Raw genomic sequence first — 15726 nt, forward strand, 5'->3', positions numbered from 1 at the left:
ACGATATGTAAATGGGAACAAAATATTTGAAACACATTTGCAAGCTTGTTTTCGTAGTATTTTAAAAATATTTTAATAGCATGTTTGTTTCATCCAGACATCCCACTCCTGTTTGTAAAGCGTCAGTCATCAGAATCAACAATTCTCTAACTAGTGGGTTTAGTATAACAGATCAGCCCGATCTCATCCATGTGGGTCGGAACCTACCGGATAAAAAGCAGAGCTTTTGACATCGGTAAGATCCACACCACTGAACACGACTGCATACCTTCATGATAGGACCGGCTTTGCAATACGCACTGTATGAATCGTTTCACTTTAAGTTGTCTACATTTTTGCTGTGAACGGCCTTTTGATGAAGCTCTGAGCTCCGATGTCCGTCCCTTCAATGACCACTACTAGAGACGGCTTTGGACCGGACACTCGCATGCGTGTTGTCTCAAATCACAATTCAGGTTAAGTCCATTGTGTGTAATATTGAATAAAAGATATTACACAACAAAGCCAAATACTGAAGATATTTATCTTGGGTGACAAACAGGAAATGTCAAATTGCTGAAGACATTTCAGCTGGAATTTTTTTTATTGAAACTTATGTGCAGAATATACCTATAACCGGTCTGAATTGTATACAGGGTGCTGACACCAGACACCTGTAGATGCGGTACACAGTGATGCGTAATGACTGTTTACTGGATCTTGTGGACCGGCGAGTCGGTCAGACTGTGAGCCAGCGTGACACGGCGGAGTATTGTGTCTGTGACAATAGGCCGCTGTGTCCAGTGCTGTGAAGTCCAAAACCTGTCCACACAAACACTCACGGCAGCGTGCAGTGGATGGATGCAGTCAACAGGCTCTAACTTTAGTTACTGCAACAAGAGAAGGACGAGGGGAAATGGAGCTCTGATGACCCCACACATAACATGAGTCAAATCAATAGTGGTGCGTCATACAGGTTGATTGTGATCTAAGCGGATGTATAAGCAGACAGCGGTACATACATTTTGAAGAGAAGCAGGGGTTCCCAAACATTTAAGCAAATTTGCAATTGAGGGAGCATTTGATCTAGTCTCTTCTCTGTAAACATACAGACGTGATAGGTTTGTAAAGTATTTGCACATATATTAACAAACATACATTCATATAAGGGCGGAACAAGTCCTTCACACTAATAGACTGGTGTGCTGGTGGAGGAAAAGAACAGGAAACTAACTGAAAGGTGTGTGTGAGTAGCAGAGAAAATATTAAAGCAAAACAAAAATCAGCCTTTTGTTTTGTTTTAAAACAGGTGTGTCAGTCTTTCATATTCCCGCGGCATATCTGCATCTGTGAAGTAAATATAGTCCACAGAAGCCAATTCTCTAGGTTTGCTCTGTGCTCAAGGGGGGAGCCTCCCTCGATTGGCCGACACACTTTGTCCCTTCACAGAAGCTGGCAGCCGCCCCTCTTCTTGCGCTTGCGGACCTGCAGCGCCGCCCTGGTGGCCATCTCAAACACCTCCCGCACGCCGTCCTTGGTCTTGGCGGAGCACTCCAGGTAACCGAATGCACTGATGCGGTTGGCCATGTCTCTGCCCTCCTCTGACTTAACGGGCTCCTGGAGGTTTAACGTACACACGGCGCTCATTTAACAAGCAGAACGGTCATTCGTTTAGTTCTACGATGCCATTAAGTACAATAACAATAATATAGTACTGTACACAATTAAAAAGTTAACTGCTTTAGAATATTTCCCTTTCATTAACCTTACTAAATCAGAGGTAAATATTGTATTTTACATGTACTACAATCAAAATGTTATACCAAACAATGAGTGCTTTTACTTTTCAGACTAAAATACATTATTACTATGTGATATTAATTTCTTTCACTGTCAAAAACACACCTGTTTCATCTTGGCGAGCTCCCTGCGCGTGTGCTCATCGTTCCTCAGGTCCTTCTTGTTGCCCACGAGAATTATTGGGACGTTGGGACAAAAGTGTTTCACTTCAGGCGTCCATTTCTCGGGAATGTTCTCTGCAAGGACCAAAAAAAAAACAAACTCACGACTTATTTCCCTACAAGGACAGTCGGGCTCCGTTGCATTTCCCTTGTGACTGTACAAATATAACTATCACGGGGTCAGTGACAAGCTCAAGCATGCCAGCGTGGAATGGAGATGCCCTACTGTGATGGAGTGAGGCGTCCATATCAACACGAGAAAATGTGCTTGTTCATCTTTAAATGTGGAAACAGCTGAATTAAAAATCCGAGGGTGGATGCTGTGGGCTGAGACAGCTTTCTCCGCTGTAACATCACATAAGCACTTTCTTTAGCAGCTCATTCCATTCTGTGTTAGTGACTGAAAAACCAGCTGCCTGGACTCACTGAGGTAGCATAACAAAGATAAATAAATCCTATGATATCTCTAAGTCTCTTGGGTCACTAAAAGCATACAGCGATGCCAAAGAGTTTTTACATTACTTGAATCGGACACAAAGTGGGTAAACAGTTTGTATGCGGCCTTACCTAAACTGTCGGGGCTGTCTATGGAGAAGCACATGAGGATGACGTCCGTGTCGGGGTAAGAGAGCGGCCTCAGTCGGTCGTAGTCTTCCTGACCTGCTGTGTCCCACAACGCCAACTCCACCTGAGAAAGAGGGGAGAACAAGCCCAAGGGGAGTGAGTGGCTTCTAGCAAAGAGCCCGACTGGAAAGACGAAGGAGAAAATAGCACTTAAAACCATTCAAGTATTCGGTCCTAAAGAGCAATTCTCCCGCCGTTGAGATGGGTCCCACAGGACCAACGTGGGCTGTTAATCAAACCGTTAGCATTTCTAGCGGGCCTGACCTGCTCTACATAAGACAAATTGCCAGTAAAAAACACTTGATCAGCAAAGTCTGTAGCACATGCTACAAGGCACCCAAAGTAAGAACGGTTCACGGCATGAATAAAGCCGTAAAACAGAGATTATCCTGATTATTTAATCCTACAGTGACCAATCACAGAGGACCGGGGGAAGAACAAGGGGAAAACTACGGCGTGGTATCAGGGCGTGCCCCACCGATCTGACCCCCACCACGACAGGCCTACGTACAGACCTATTATTTTACCACTAGATGTCTCCCAGGGGTCTGACTCATCTAGTTATTTTACCAGAAGGCTTCCTGTGTGAACTCCTGGTGGAGCCTTCATTTTGTTTTTGCTAAATTTAGTCAAAGAAAGTAGAGAAATCAGTGCGTTGAACTTTGACATTAACAACATATTTCATTCTACCAAATACTTTAAAAATTAAATCTGTCTACCTCTACCTACAGTAAGCTTTGTATGATTTGTAAAAGCAAATAACAACAGGAAATGGCAGATGAGTCATGATGCATGAAGAGATGGGTTTCAGCTCGGGGCAGGAAGGTGGCACTGATCCATTTCCTGTTGGCTGGAGGTTTGCCGTTTTATAACAAGGAAAAGACCCGAGGATTTGCTTACAATAAGAACTTATCCCAATCGGCCTTCACAGCAAATGCTTCTTAAGCAGCATGGCCACAGGGGCCACATCTTTATCGCTGCGGCAGCAGTTTCAGGGACACACAAACCTGCCTGTGCTGAGGAATGTTTTGGATTATCAACTGTTGGAAGAAGTACTCATCCTTTACTAAAGTAAAAGTGCTCATACAAGTTAAATACTCCTTTTTGGGACAGCAGGTCAATCTGTATTTCACATCATGAATTATCTTTGCTTCTTTTGACCTCAAACCTCAAACTGCTGAATCCCATTTGTGGGGCTTTGAGGAAAACATTTTTCTTTGTTGGTATAAGATATGGCAAGTAATCCAAACTACACCGTTTGTAGTTTTCAATAATACTTTGGGTTATGGTGGCGCATGGAGCAGTGTGATGCGCAAGGGTGGTGGTTCAAATCCCGCTGCTCCATGAGCCATGATGAAGTGTCCCCGAGAAAGACACCAAACCCCCAATTGCTCCCCAGCAAAAATATAAGCCACGGGTTACAATGCAATGTAAGTCGCTTTGGATAAAAGCGTCAGCTAAATGACATGTAAGCAACTAGTCCAATTACACTAATAAATGTAGTGGAGTAGAAAGTACGTATAACACTGTTTAATATTCATACTCATCTACCCAAAATAAATAAATATGTTAAGTTAAAATATTAAGTACCTGTTTGCCATCAACTTCGATGTCGGCGATGTAGTTCTCAAACACGGTGGGCACGTAGACCTCTGGGAACTGGTCCTTGCTGAAGACGATGAGCAGACAGGTCTTCCCACATGCACCATCCCCGACTATCACCAACTTCTTCCTGATGGCTGCCATCTGCAAACAGTAGACGTCGTATTTACATCAAGAGAAAGGCATGATAATAAAACAGACAGTGGACTGGAGAGAAGAAAATGTCTTCAAAGACAGTAGGGAGTTGAAACAATCCGAGTGGGAGAACGAGGAGGAAAACAAGTGTAGAGATGACCGAAGTTTGCAGCAGAACCGCACCCTCTTCCCTTTCCTGTGTCCTGTGTGCGAGGTGAAAAACGGGGGGGGGGGGGCTGAGGGGTCAGCGCGGCGGGTCTGGTAAAGCAGTGGGAGGGAGGAGAGCCTCAGAGCGCTAAAACACTGCTGCATGTACACGGCCGCATTCACAATGGTGCCAAAAGGTGTCACTTCTACACATCTGTGACCTCATGATCTGTATCACACACACACACACACACACACACACACTCTTTAACCGCTATATTTGCGCATGCATGTGCAAAAGAATGCAGCTTGCTGGAGAAAGAGACAGACACACACACACACACACACACACAAACAGTGGGGCTGCTTCCGCTAATGGACTGCAGTCACAGTCTGGACAAAGCCATTTGTTGGGAGTAAACTTCTCTGAACAGACACACCAAGAACCATTCCCCACACGCTGGCAATAAGGGAGGGAAGTACATTCAAAGAAGATTTACTTCTTAAACATTAACCACACAGCACCCAAAGCCCAGCTGATGACGTCTGTACAAATGTAACAGCTATCAATAGTCACTCATATTAATACATAACATGGTACTTTTATGTGGAGTCCTCAGCTCCAAAGAATTTTAGCATTTTTCAGAAGGGTGTTTTTACGACCCTGTTTAGTACTTTGAGTTTAATGTCACCGCAGTCACACAGTTAGCGGGAAGAAAAAGTGGAGCATTTAGCAGGTAAAGACAGTCAGGAGAGCAAACAGACCTAAAAAGGAATTAAATCTATAAATAAAGCTTTTCAATTGATAATTTAGCTGTACACAACTCTTAATGAATAATAAGTATTTACTGGGTGTGTGAATAAGCAACTCCTTGCACAGAAGTTTGCCGTATAAACTTAACGGGTTCCAATTCAGTGTTGTGTTTACGGCTTGTAAACACAAGTGGCCAGAAACTTCAAGAAAAGAAGCTTCAAGAAAGTAAAACATCCAACAGGCAAACTAATGTAATATGTCAAACTATTACCCTGCTCAGGGGAATAGTAAACAGTTTAGTGTATAAACGTTGTTTCCTCAAAGGTCGTCAGTGGGCTGGAAAGGTCCTGTTGATACCAAATACTTTTTAAGTTTATTCAATTATTAATGGCAACAGGGTGGCTCCTCTACGTAGAGGGACCAAAAGGTATCTATTATGTCTTTTATTGAGCCAATTACATTTTCTTCAGCGTTAAAAAAAAAAAACGACAAAGTGAAATGTGCACCACCACCGACTTCATCTCCACTACCATTTACACAGGGATCAAAAAAGACATATTTCTGATCCTCCCACACATTAAATCAGGCCAGATTGTCTCTGGAGAGAGCCACCTGTTCTCAGTGATAGCAGACTGCTGTTCTCCATACTGTCACTACCAGAAGGACGGGCGCACGCACGCACGCACACGCGCACACACACGCACGCACGCACGCACGCCACCATGCAGCTGCAGGAAGAATACATAAGTTTGTCCTGCAGATTTTGAGCTGTTCCAAAATAATGCTGCTTACAGCAGACGATGGCTGCAGGCGGTTCGGGGGCCACACAGGGTGCTCAGTGAGGAGAATGGCCCCTCACCTTTGCACTAATGTGTGTGCAAACCATGGCAGCACATAATGGGAAGAGGCCCTCCACAGACTTGATTCCTAAATAAGTGCAGATGTTCAGGAGACTCAGAAAATGACCTCGACTATTTTTCAATATAAATAACCAAACCAAACAGTACCAACTTTACAACGCTTAAACTTATGCGTAAAACAATTCACCTCCACAGCGATATCACACAAGTGGGGATGTTAATGTTGCCAAATATATGGAATAGTAAAAAAAAAATGTACGTCAATTTACTGATTCATATAAATTCATTAATAAATTTGTCAACCTCTGCATTGCAGCATAGCAATGAAGAGCTAGCTGTTAAGTGAAAATATTTCTTTTAAGAAAAATGTTACGATTTTGGTGTATTAGCAACTCAAACTATCCATCTTCATGCTCCTGCTGCCGGAAGCTCAGGTTTGAAACAACATTCCTTTTCTGTTGTTTGGAAAACACCTGCAGGTGCTTTCTGTGCTTTGTGGACTTTTCCCACAACATTTCTGTCCTCACTTGCCCTCCTTACTTCCTTTCTTTCTTTAAGTGAATTTGTGGGATGACGAACACTAGATGGAGGAGAGAATATGAGCCAAAGGAAAGACATCTGCAAATCAACCATTTAGTCATTTTCCTTTCCCGGTCAAGCGCCTTTCCCTCAGTTCAAATAAACTTTATTGAAACAAGGAGGTCTCTCCTTTATCTCATGTCAGACAGCTCTGCAAAGACACCCATACAACACAGTGGAGTTTGTACAATTACAATATAACAAATAGCAAGTCAAAACATGTACATTTCATTAAATCTAAAGATGATCACTGGATGTTTAATTTTATTACAGTTAAACTCATTAAAACAAAGTAAGCCCTAACAAAAAACATTATGGGTTTTTTTGTGAGTTGTATTCAACAATCAATAATTAAGGGTGGCCTTAATTTTTTAAAAGTTTAATGTTGCAATGAGTAAACCTCAGTGTTTAGGGAAAAGATGTTTTAGGAGAAGAAAAAAAAGAAACTTAATAATCAAAATAAAGACCTGTGTTGTGTACAAGCAGCAGTGAATGGAGTACAGCATGACAACCACGTGATAATAAGGTGCTTTATTGATCCATAATACACAAACACACCCCGGCATCACAGAGAAAGGTCGCGTACGCAGAGGTTCTTCTGTCTTGCGTAATGCTCGTCCCTGTGCGCGGTGGAAAAGGACAAAGTCCTCATTCCTTGCACATGCGGAACAGACGCTTATTTCTACCGGGTAGCTTTCCACCCACCCCCACCATACGCAACATATTAGCCAGACGTGCTCGGGTGGAAATAGGGGCGGGTACTCAACCCAAAAAGCAATGCAATCAGAGCTGCTTTGTCTACAATGATACCTCCTTCTCGGTGGAATGCTGCATGTGAACCACTCCTTACAAATTCAGCCAATTGTTAAAAGCGGCATCTGCACGTCAGCATTTTGTTCTTGTGCTTGAAGCTGTCCAGCTATGTGTCACATAGAGACACTCCTCCCTTCACGGGGATCCCCCTGTATCATACTAAATATTATCGTGAATGCTCTTTTGACCCCAGTGTGACATCCTGTCATCACATGACGCCCATCACCCAACAAGGCCACATTCAGGACAAGTACAAACGCTGCACAGGAAAATAAGGACGGTCTCTGGTGCCTTTCAGTGAGGCCATTCCTTCAAAACAGCAGGCTCGACCAACGACCAACTTTTGCTGCAGCGCAACCTGATGCAGTCTGACAGGGCTGGGCTGGGCGACCAATTAAACACATACAAGCGCACATTCCTGGTGGATTACTATGTACAGCATATTTCTACTTTCCACCTCGTGATGAATATGTAAAATCCTGTCCGAGGGCAGAATAAGCTTGTGCTGCATTTTGGCCTCTGAGAAGCCTTCAAACCTCGGGGCCAGTTAACGACACTGGATCGTATTTCATGTCTCATGACTGATGTCGAGAGGACATGAGGAAGTGAAGTCAAACAGGCCCTTGTTTGGCCAAGTGGAGACCTGAAGGTGTCTCTTCACAGTCTGATCCAGTTTGACAGGGAAGGACAAATAAAATTAAGTGGTGCTTCTGTTCTGTACTGACTGAGGCGTTGGCCAAATAATAGAACGTAATAGATGCACCATATCGGATAGATATCGGATGAAATGTGGAAATACATTTATCTATGAAATATAGAATCACAGGAAGATTTACCTTTGCTTGGAATGTGCCAGGACACCTCCAGTCAAAGTTATGCAAACTCAGATGTTTGAGATTTAACAGACAAATATAAACTGAGTGTAAACAGTCGAGGTATTGATAGACTGGTCGGTCCACACTAGGAGAAAGCTTTCCACGTGAGGATTCATAAGGGATCACTGAAAGCCCACAATCAAACTCTGTCTAAATGTGTAGAAATGTGAGAGGACATAAGCTTTGAGGAATGTCTCACCCACTTTCAACACCACTCACCCCTTTCTTTTAAACAACCCCCCCCAGTTCTCTAGTACCACTCCTGTACATCAAGACATGGCACCAAACCGTATGTTATTGTTGCTTTTGGTTGAATAGCGCACTTTCGGGGCAGCGTTGTCAACATGCCGGGGACAGAGTCGACATTGCGCTCAAACTTTTACACCCACAGCTTTGCCTGAACCTTGAAGATACAATGAAACCAAGCTCTGAGGGTTGAATGAGACCGGAGACCAGAAGTGGCCGCCACGGATCCAGGTCGGGGGAAGCAGTCAGAACCGAGCTGGAGCCCGAAATAGGACAGAGCCATGGAGACCAACCCGACCCAATTCACCACAGAGCGGAGGACCGAACAGAGAAATGGAACACAGAATTATCCTTTCATCCGCCTCTCAGTTCTGCTCGCCAACACACAGGCAGAAAAGTCAGAAAGATGGAGGACGGGAGGTGTGGTGTGGTGGTCGGTGCATTAGCATATTGTAACCAAGCAACAGATAGGGATAAAGGAGAGACATGCCAGTGTCTTTGATTAATATTCCACCCGTAAAAGTAAATACATGGAGGAATCAGTCAGAGTGAATCAGGGGCTGTTTCCTTGTTCGGAGCCCTGCTTCTTACTCTCTCCTGAATTTGTTCCTGTTCCTCCCTCCTACTCATCCCCCTCTACTCGCCTGGTCTTCCTCCCCATCCCTCCCCCTCTTCCTGTGTTGCAGTGTGATGTCACCATCAGGGAGCTAATGTTCCGTATCCTTAGGGTGCTGCATTCCTCCTATTCGACTCCCATACACAGCGAAAATGAAAGCCACACACAGACGCAGCGCGGATGGAGGCGCCTCCACCCGACACCACGACAGTTTGGCTCACCCGCCCAGCCCATCTGTGCCTTACAGCTATGGTGTCGCAACACTTGGGGATGATGTTTAAATTGAGTTTCAATTCTAATTCAATATTTTTGGCCAATAATCTCAAACCTATAAGCTTATGGAGGTTAAAGTTTCAACTTTGGCTGCAACTAAATGCTACAACAGCACCCCAAAGAAGTTTGATCACCTTTTCTTGGCTGAATCACTACAGCTTGCACAAACAACATTGAGACACATTCAAACAATAGCTGCAGCCTACTTTCTACAAATACTGTCACAGAACTACTAGATCCACCTGTCAAATTAGTGACAGTATCTGTTATTTTGGGAGAGCGGTCTGTTGATTTCTACTCAACAACAACAACAACAACAGCAGCACAGTCCACCCACAGCCAGTAGAGTGATGCGTTGTTTAACAGAGTGTCTTTAGGTCAACACAGACACCAGCTGCAGAGCACATATTGACCGGAGAACTGACAGAGCTTTTCTTTTCGCTGTAGTTGAACAGAATAAAACGCCAAAACCTCATCGGGATGTTTGTCATTTCAACAGTTTAATATTCAAAATTTGGCCTGCTGCCAATATGATTTTTACTACTCTTGGTTAATAAAAACGTGAGGGGGGATGCATTAAACCAGTTTGCCTCCTCTAGAGCTCTGCTGCTAATGTTCCTCAAAATAAATGTTTGGATTTCCTGAAACCACAAGCACTTATAGCCTCCAAACTAGACCACGGCCTATGATTTTCTGTTCCGTTTAGTCTCTGTACATTAAACAACCAGCAGCCTACAGACAGTTATCCAACAGGAGGATGTTGGCCAGATGACCAGAAAACAGATAAGCCTAAACTCAGCATTTTCCTGTGTTCTGGTGGGAAATTCACTTCCAGTGGGATACTAGTCTCCATTAGAAAATACTGCCGATGGAAAGTTGTCCCGACAAATACAAGACACGACTGGGTGGAACATTGTGTTTGAGAAACTCGACAGAGAAGCACCACAGCCTTAAAATACACAAACCGGCATGAACCGGAAGGGTGGAATAACGATCATCCGGGCAGTCCCCTTCTGTCCAGGCACCAACTCGCTGGGGTAGACCTTCCTGCGTTGGCCATCTCTAAGGCCGGCGTGTGCAACAGGCGACAAGTAGGAGCAGAGTGTTAGGGCGCAGGGGGCGGCGGGCGGCGGGCCTGCTAACAGAATGAGGTGCAGCTCCAGGGTGGAATGGCCTGTGCAGATCCTCGCGTTGAGGTTTTGTTCCTTGATTGTTCTCCATGTAGACACATTATTGATTTAATAAGAAGTATTTAATAAGAAGTTTAGGGTATTATGGTTATTTTTATTGGTCAAGCTCCAAACTTGGATCCCGGTTTAATTAGAAAGTAGTAAATAGTGACACTTCACCCAAATATTGGGACAATCTTGTTTATGCCCTTGAAGGCAAGCATGTTTCGATAAGAGATATCCAACTGTCATTTCTCGATTTTTCATTTTTTCAAGGATTCCCTTTTGTGTATAGGTGCCTTTTCTTTTCTGAATATTAGTATTTCCAATTCACCATCGACTGTCTATTTGCAAATTATAACACTCGTACTTTACTTTTCCAATCCAAACACAGCCCACTTCACACAGAGGCGCTCTGGATTATGTCACATGATAAGAGTGACAAGTCAAAACCACAGTAATGCTGCTAGCAACATCCGCAGACACAATGACTTCTGCTTACATTTTCATTAATGGCACAATTGGAGAGTTCTGCGGCATTAGCACTGATTTTTGTTGTTGTTGTTCAAGTGGGTGACACTTCCCCTTTTAGCCACTACCTGCAAACAGCCTGGTCAGCTGTTCAGCTACAATGACATCATACTTTCTCCTACATTAGCCACACAAACATTTGTCATAAAAGCATGGACACGTTTAATGGCCAGTGTGAGACAAGAGGGTCCGGCGAGGCGAGCAGCACAACAAGGGTGTGGTGACTCCTCGGGAGGAATGTCCTCGGGACGGACTGATGTTTTAAACACGAGTTGGAAATGGGAAAGAACGACACTTTTTGGAGGACACAAAACAGCACAATCACTCGGTCGCGTAGGAGTATTATTTATATCTTGTTTTCGAATAAGTTCTGTGCGGGGGGGGGGGGGGCGGAGAAAAAAACGCAGACACCATGAACTTCCATTTAGTGGCCAGACAGGTTCCCAGAGCGAAAGAGGCGATACGTTTCGACAACAAGTCGAGTTCAGCTCTGCCTTCTTCCACAGCTGATAGCGATGTCATTAAATGACGTAATAAAGGGTACAGCCTGCGTCGATACCGTGCTTTGTGTGGCGGGGATGCTGATATGACCCATATCTCCGACTGGAGATAATAAACAGGTGTGTCACACGGTAGATTGTACTTTTCATTTGTGCTTTACAGTAACTAGTCTTCGTGACACGTAAGCGGATTCGCGGGAGGGAGGGAGGGAGGGAGGGGGGGCTTCTTAAAGAAGTAACAAGTTTCAACTCGCCGAGCAGTTGCTGTTAGTGTCTCGCCTAAATGACGCGTCTTTCGCAACGTTCGTCACTTTTGCTATTCACCTCCAACTCGCTTTACTGACTCAAAGACTACAGACGACATAAAAGTCGCGTAATGAACATAAGAATATCCGCTTACCTTTACCAAAATGTGCTTTCAAATATTAGAGACCTCCGTGTCCCCCACCCGAACCCGTCTTCTGTCCGCGAAGCAGCTGTAGAGTTGAAGAACGGCGGAGGAAGAAGCGAGCAGAGCGACACCATTAAGACCCGCCCATTACAACGCGTTCAGGGACCAGCTCGGAATCAGGAATTCATGGCTTTCATTTTCTGGCTCGAAGAAATATAGCGACATCATTGGCACGTACAAATGAAACTGATAAAGACCAACAGTTATGTGGATTGTGTTATTTGTTACCTTTTTCTTTTATATTGATTCCTATCATTTGCATCTATATTTCTTAGATTTACTTTATAATTGAATGTTCTGGAAGGGAAAAAACGTTATGTCCTAATTGCATATGTATCTTTCAGGAAGGAATCAGGAATCGTTAATTGCCATAATATGTCAGACATACATGGAATTTGACTTGGCGGTTGGTGCATGACAGACAACAGACAACGTAGTGCAGGAATAAGATGAAAAGAAATGTAATAAAATATATGCTATGGGTTAGTAAAAACTACAGCTATGGGTTAGTAAGTTAAGAAATAAAGATACAATAAAAAATAAAATTGAAGAGAAAGTGCACCAGCTAACAGAAAATGACGAGTGAGAGTGACAAAGTGTATGTACATGGAATGAAGAGTCAGTCAGGGCCGGACCTGGGCTCATGTCCTGCAACTTTCAAATGGGATTTTCATGTGTGTATTCAGCAAAGTAAGTGTTTTAAAAAAATAATTATTACGTAGTTTTTGAGAGAAACAGTCCATCAGTACTGCATTTTAAGAATTATTATTTTACACCGGGGGGTGGATACATCAAATATCCTTCCCAACTGCACCTGAATGCTGCACAATGTTTCTCCGTTTAACTTTCCAGTGTCTGCACGCTATTGGCTGAAAGAATCTAACCGTCGTGAAGTCCCCTCCCCTTTACGGTTAGAGATGACATCATTTAAATAAGGGTCTTGCATATCTTTTAATTATCACCTTTAGTTGGTGATACTAGCACTTTTTCAACATTTTCCGCATTTTGTAAAATCTTAGACGAATACCTCCGTCCTTGTTGGTCTTACTATTCATCTTATGTTATTTCCATTAATTATAGTGTATCAAAATTCAAATCAGAATATTATTAGTATAATTGTTATTATTTGAATCATTATGAGTGTTATCATGTCTTGTTGTGTACGGAAAAGGACTTTAACTGGATTGTTTACACGAGATCACATGACAGGTGTTTTTAGTTTTTTGTTGTTGTGTGATCATTTGTCCTAGAGTGCAGTGTACTGTAAAAACAAAGCAGATCTGGGGTAACAAGACACATTGCATAGCATACAGAAGGTCTACAATTAACAGATAGTAGCCTATTATAAACTCTCACGTGCTTATCAGCATCAGTTATTTTAAAGTTCATTGGGAAGTTGTATTGTGCCCAAAGAAAAACACCAGTGGCAATGTTCTCGTACATTGGTGTTGCTTCTCATGTGCACAGACAAAACAAAGACTTAGTTGTTGAGAGGCTTGAACCACAAAGTACTGAATTTATCTTCCTTCTCTGTATCGTGGCTCTTTGACAGTCATTTGAACAGCTCTCTGCCGTTTCCAGGGTAATACCCACATACTGTAGTTTAGAATAAAACTACAATGGCACCTACCAGTCCCACAGAATGTAGATGCTATTTCTGTGAGCTGTCTGGTAGGTGGAGCTGCTGGCTGAAGTGTGCCGAGCGGAGAAGGATTAGCCTTTGCAATGCAGCTGCAATTCAGAGTGCTCACAACATCCCTGTGCTCTCCATCATTCGCTCTCCGTACACTGCTACTTTGTAGCTATGCTATATGGTGCATTTTCTTGTGAGACATCTATTGTGTTGGGGACTTCTAGACTTGGTAGACTTTTCTAGTGCTAGTGCAAATTATATTAAAACTTTCTCAGGTTTTTAACAGTGAAATAACCCTGCTTAACTACTACGTGTCATTGACCAATGATAATTAATCTCATTGCCTTTGATTAAACATAGAGACCTAGTGCAATATGCAGATAATGCTATTAACATTATCTAATCTAAAGGAGTTGTAGCATGAAGTGGTTTAACTGAGAGCCACTACACTACCTTCAACTTTACAGTCCCACCTAACATTGCATAATTGTGCTTCCTTCTAAATCTAGAGGCACCTCTGTGTTTACTTTCATTGTTATAGAAATAAAGAAATTAGGATATTTAAAGCACTGGTTTAGTCAATATAGAAATATCATTAGCATTTATCACCATTGCTAACTGCTGAACAAAGTACAGATGTGTAAGCTACTATCCAGCAAATAGATGGAGGAGGCCATCAAATAAGATTATATTGCCTCAAGGGGAAACTCCCACATTGTAACAACATAGCAAAACCTTTCCACATTAATTCGCAGTATCTATTAGGTCTATTAAAATATGGGTGTTTAAGTGTAAAGAGTCACATGGTCAAATAAACCCAATAAGAATTCTATCCAAAGATAGACCAATCCAAAATGCAGCGGAAAGCTGTATGCATACCGGCAACATGTGTACAGGCCTGGTGCAATGTGTCTTACGATTATATGTTATCAACCAAAAATGAATTATAGAGTTGGATAGTCGACTTGTCAACATGTCACCATTACAGTGTACTGCTGGATTCAAAAGCTGTACTTTAATTCTTAAACGACCACAATTAAGATGGTAGTTTAACAACAGAGTACATAAAGCCTTTCATGTACCGTTGTTGAGAAAAAATGAATTATAGTATTACAGACTATGCTGATATTGTGTCCAGAGTGGCGTAGAGGACAGCTAGTGTATCAAAAGTTGCACATTCAAAGACTTAAGCCTTTTATTGATTTATTGGAGCTTATAAAATCCTCCATTGGAGTAACAAAGTACATTTCCCTCATTGACACAACCACAAAATATCAATAACATCTCTTTGAAACCCCTTCCTGGCATTTCTCATCTTTTTCTCTCACTGGTCATTACGGGTCAGTGAACACAGAACAAGAGAACCAGCTCGAGGATGCAGTGAACTACTGGGTCACCCATCAAGTCCCTGAGGAAGTTTGCTCAGGAGGTTCAGGTGGAATAAATGTCCTCACTTCACCCTCACAGATTTACCCAGATCAAAAGTGAGGATGCAGTGGCCCTTAGTGGTGAGACGCACACAGTACAAGCTGCATGCATACAAATGTTTGCACTGTGGAAGGCTTATGACAGGACACAGAAGAACATCGTCCTCATTAACCTGGTTTGGTTAATAGACACAAAGTTTGGGCCATGGACCTTCATCGGGCATCAAATTCACAGTGAACAAAACATGGTCTATGTATAGAAAATATAAAATAATATGCTATGCTAGGAAGTGGAACAAACGCCGGACACCTGAACACACCGGTATCTGAATTTTATAAAGCCTCAAAAGAGAAAATATATGTATAAACGGGTTTCATAACAATAAATATTTCCGGGATTTGTACTGTTGATGAGACAAAAAACTATGGGTCAGGGCATTTATGGGAAGATCTGAATAATAATAATAATAATGATAATAATGATAGTATTGAGTCTCATTGTATCTGCGTCTTAATGTCAATAACCTTTAAAAAAACAACAACCCATAACT

General features: G+C 42.7%; 1 protein-coding gene across 1 annotated transcript; it reads right to left on the bottom strand.

The window, feature by feature from the left end:
* Positions 1-45: 45 nt before the first annotated feature.
* Positions 46-12206, bottom strand: LOC119223161 (rho-related GTP-binding protein RhoA-D). Its single transcript, XM_037480297.2, has 5 exons — positions 12065-12206; positions 4155-4310; positions 2508-2628; positions 1885-2015; positions 46-1596 (listed from the first exon to the last, which is right to left on the bottom strand). The coding sequence occupies exons 2-5, from the start codon at positions 4308-4310 to the stop codon at positions 1423-1425; spliced, it is 582 nt and encodes a 193-aa protein (XP_037336194.1). The 5' UTR covers positions 12065-12206; the 3' UTR covers positions 46-1422.
* Positions 12207-15726: the final 3520 nt, after the last annotated feature.

This window comes from Pungitius pungitius, chromosome 1, assembly GCF_949316345.1.
Source record: "Pungitius pungitius chromosome 1, fPunPun2.1, whole genome shotgun sequence".
NCBI classification, from domain to species: Eukaryota; Metazoa; Chordata; class Actinopteri; order Perciformes; family Gasterosteidae; genus Pungitius; species Pungitius pungitius.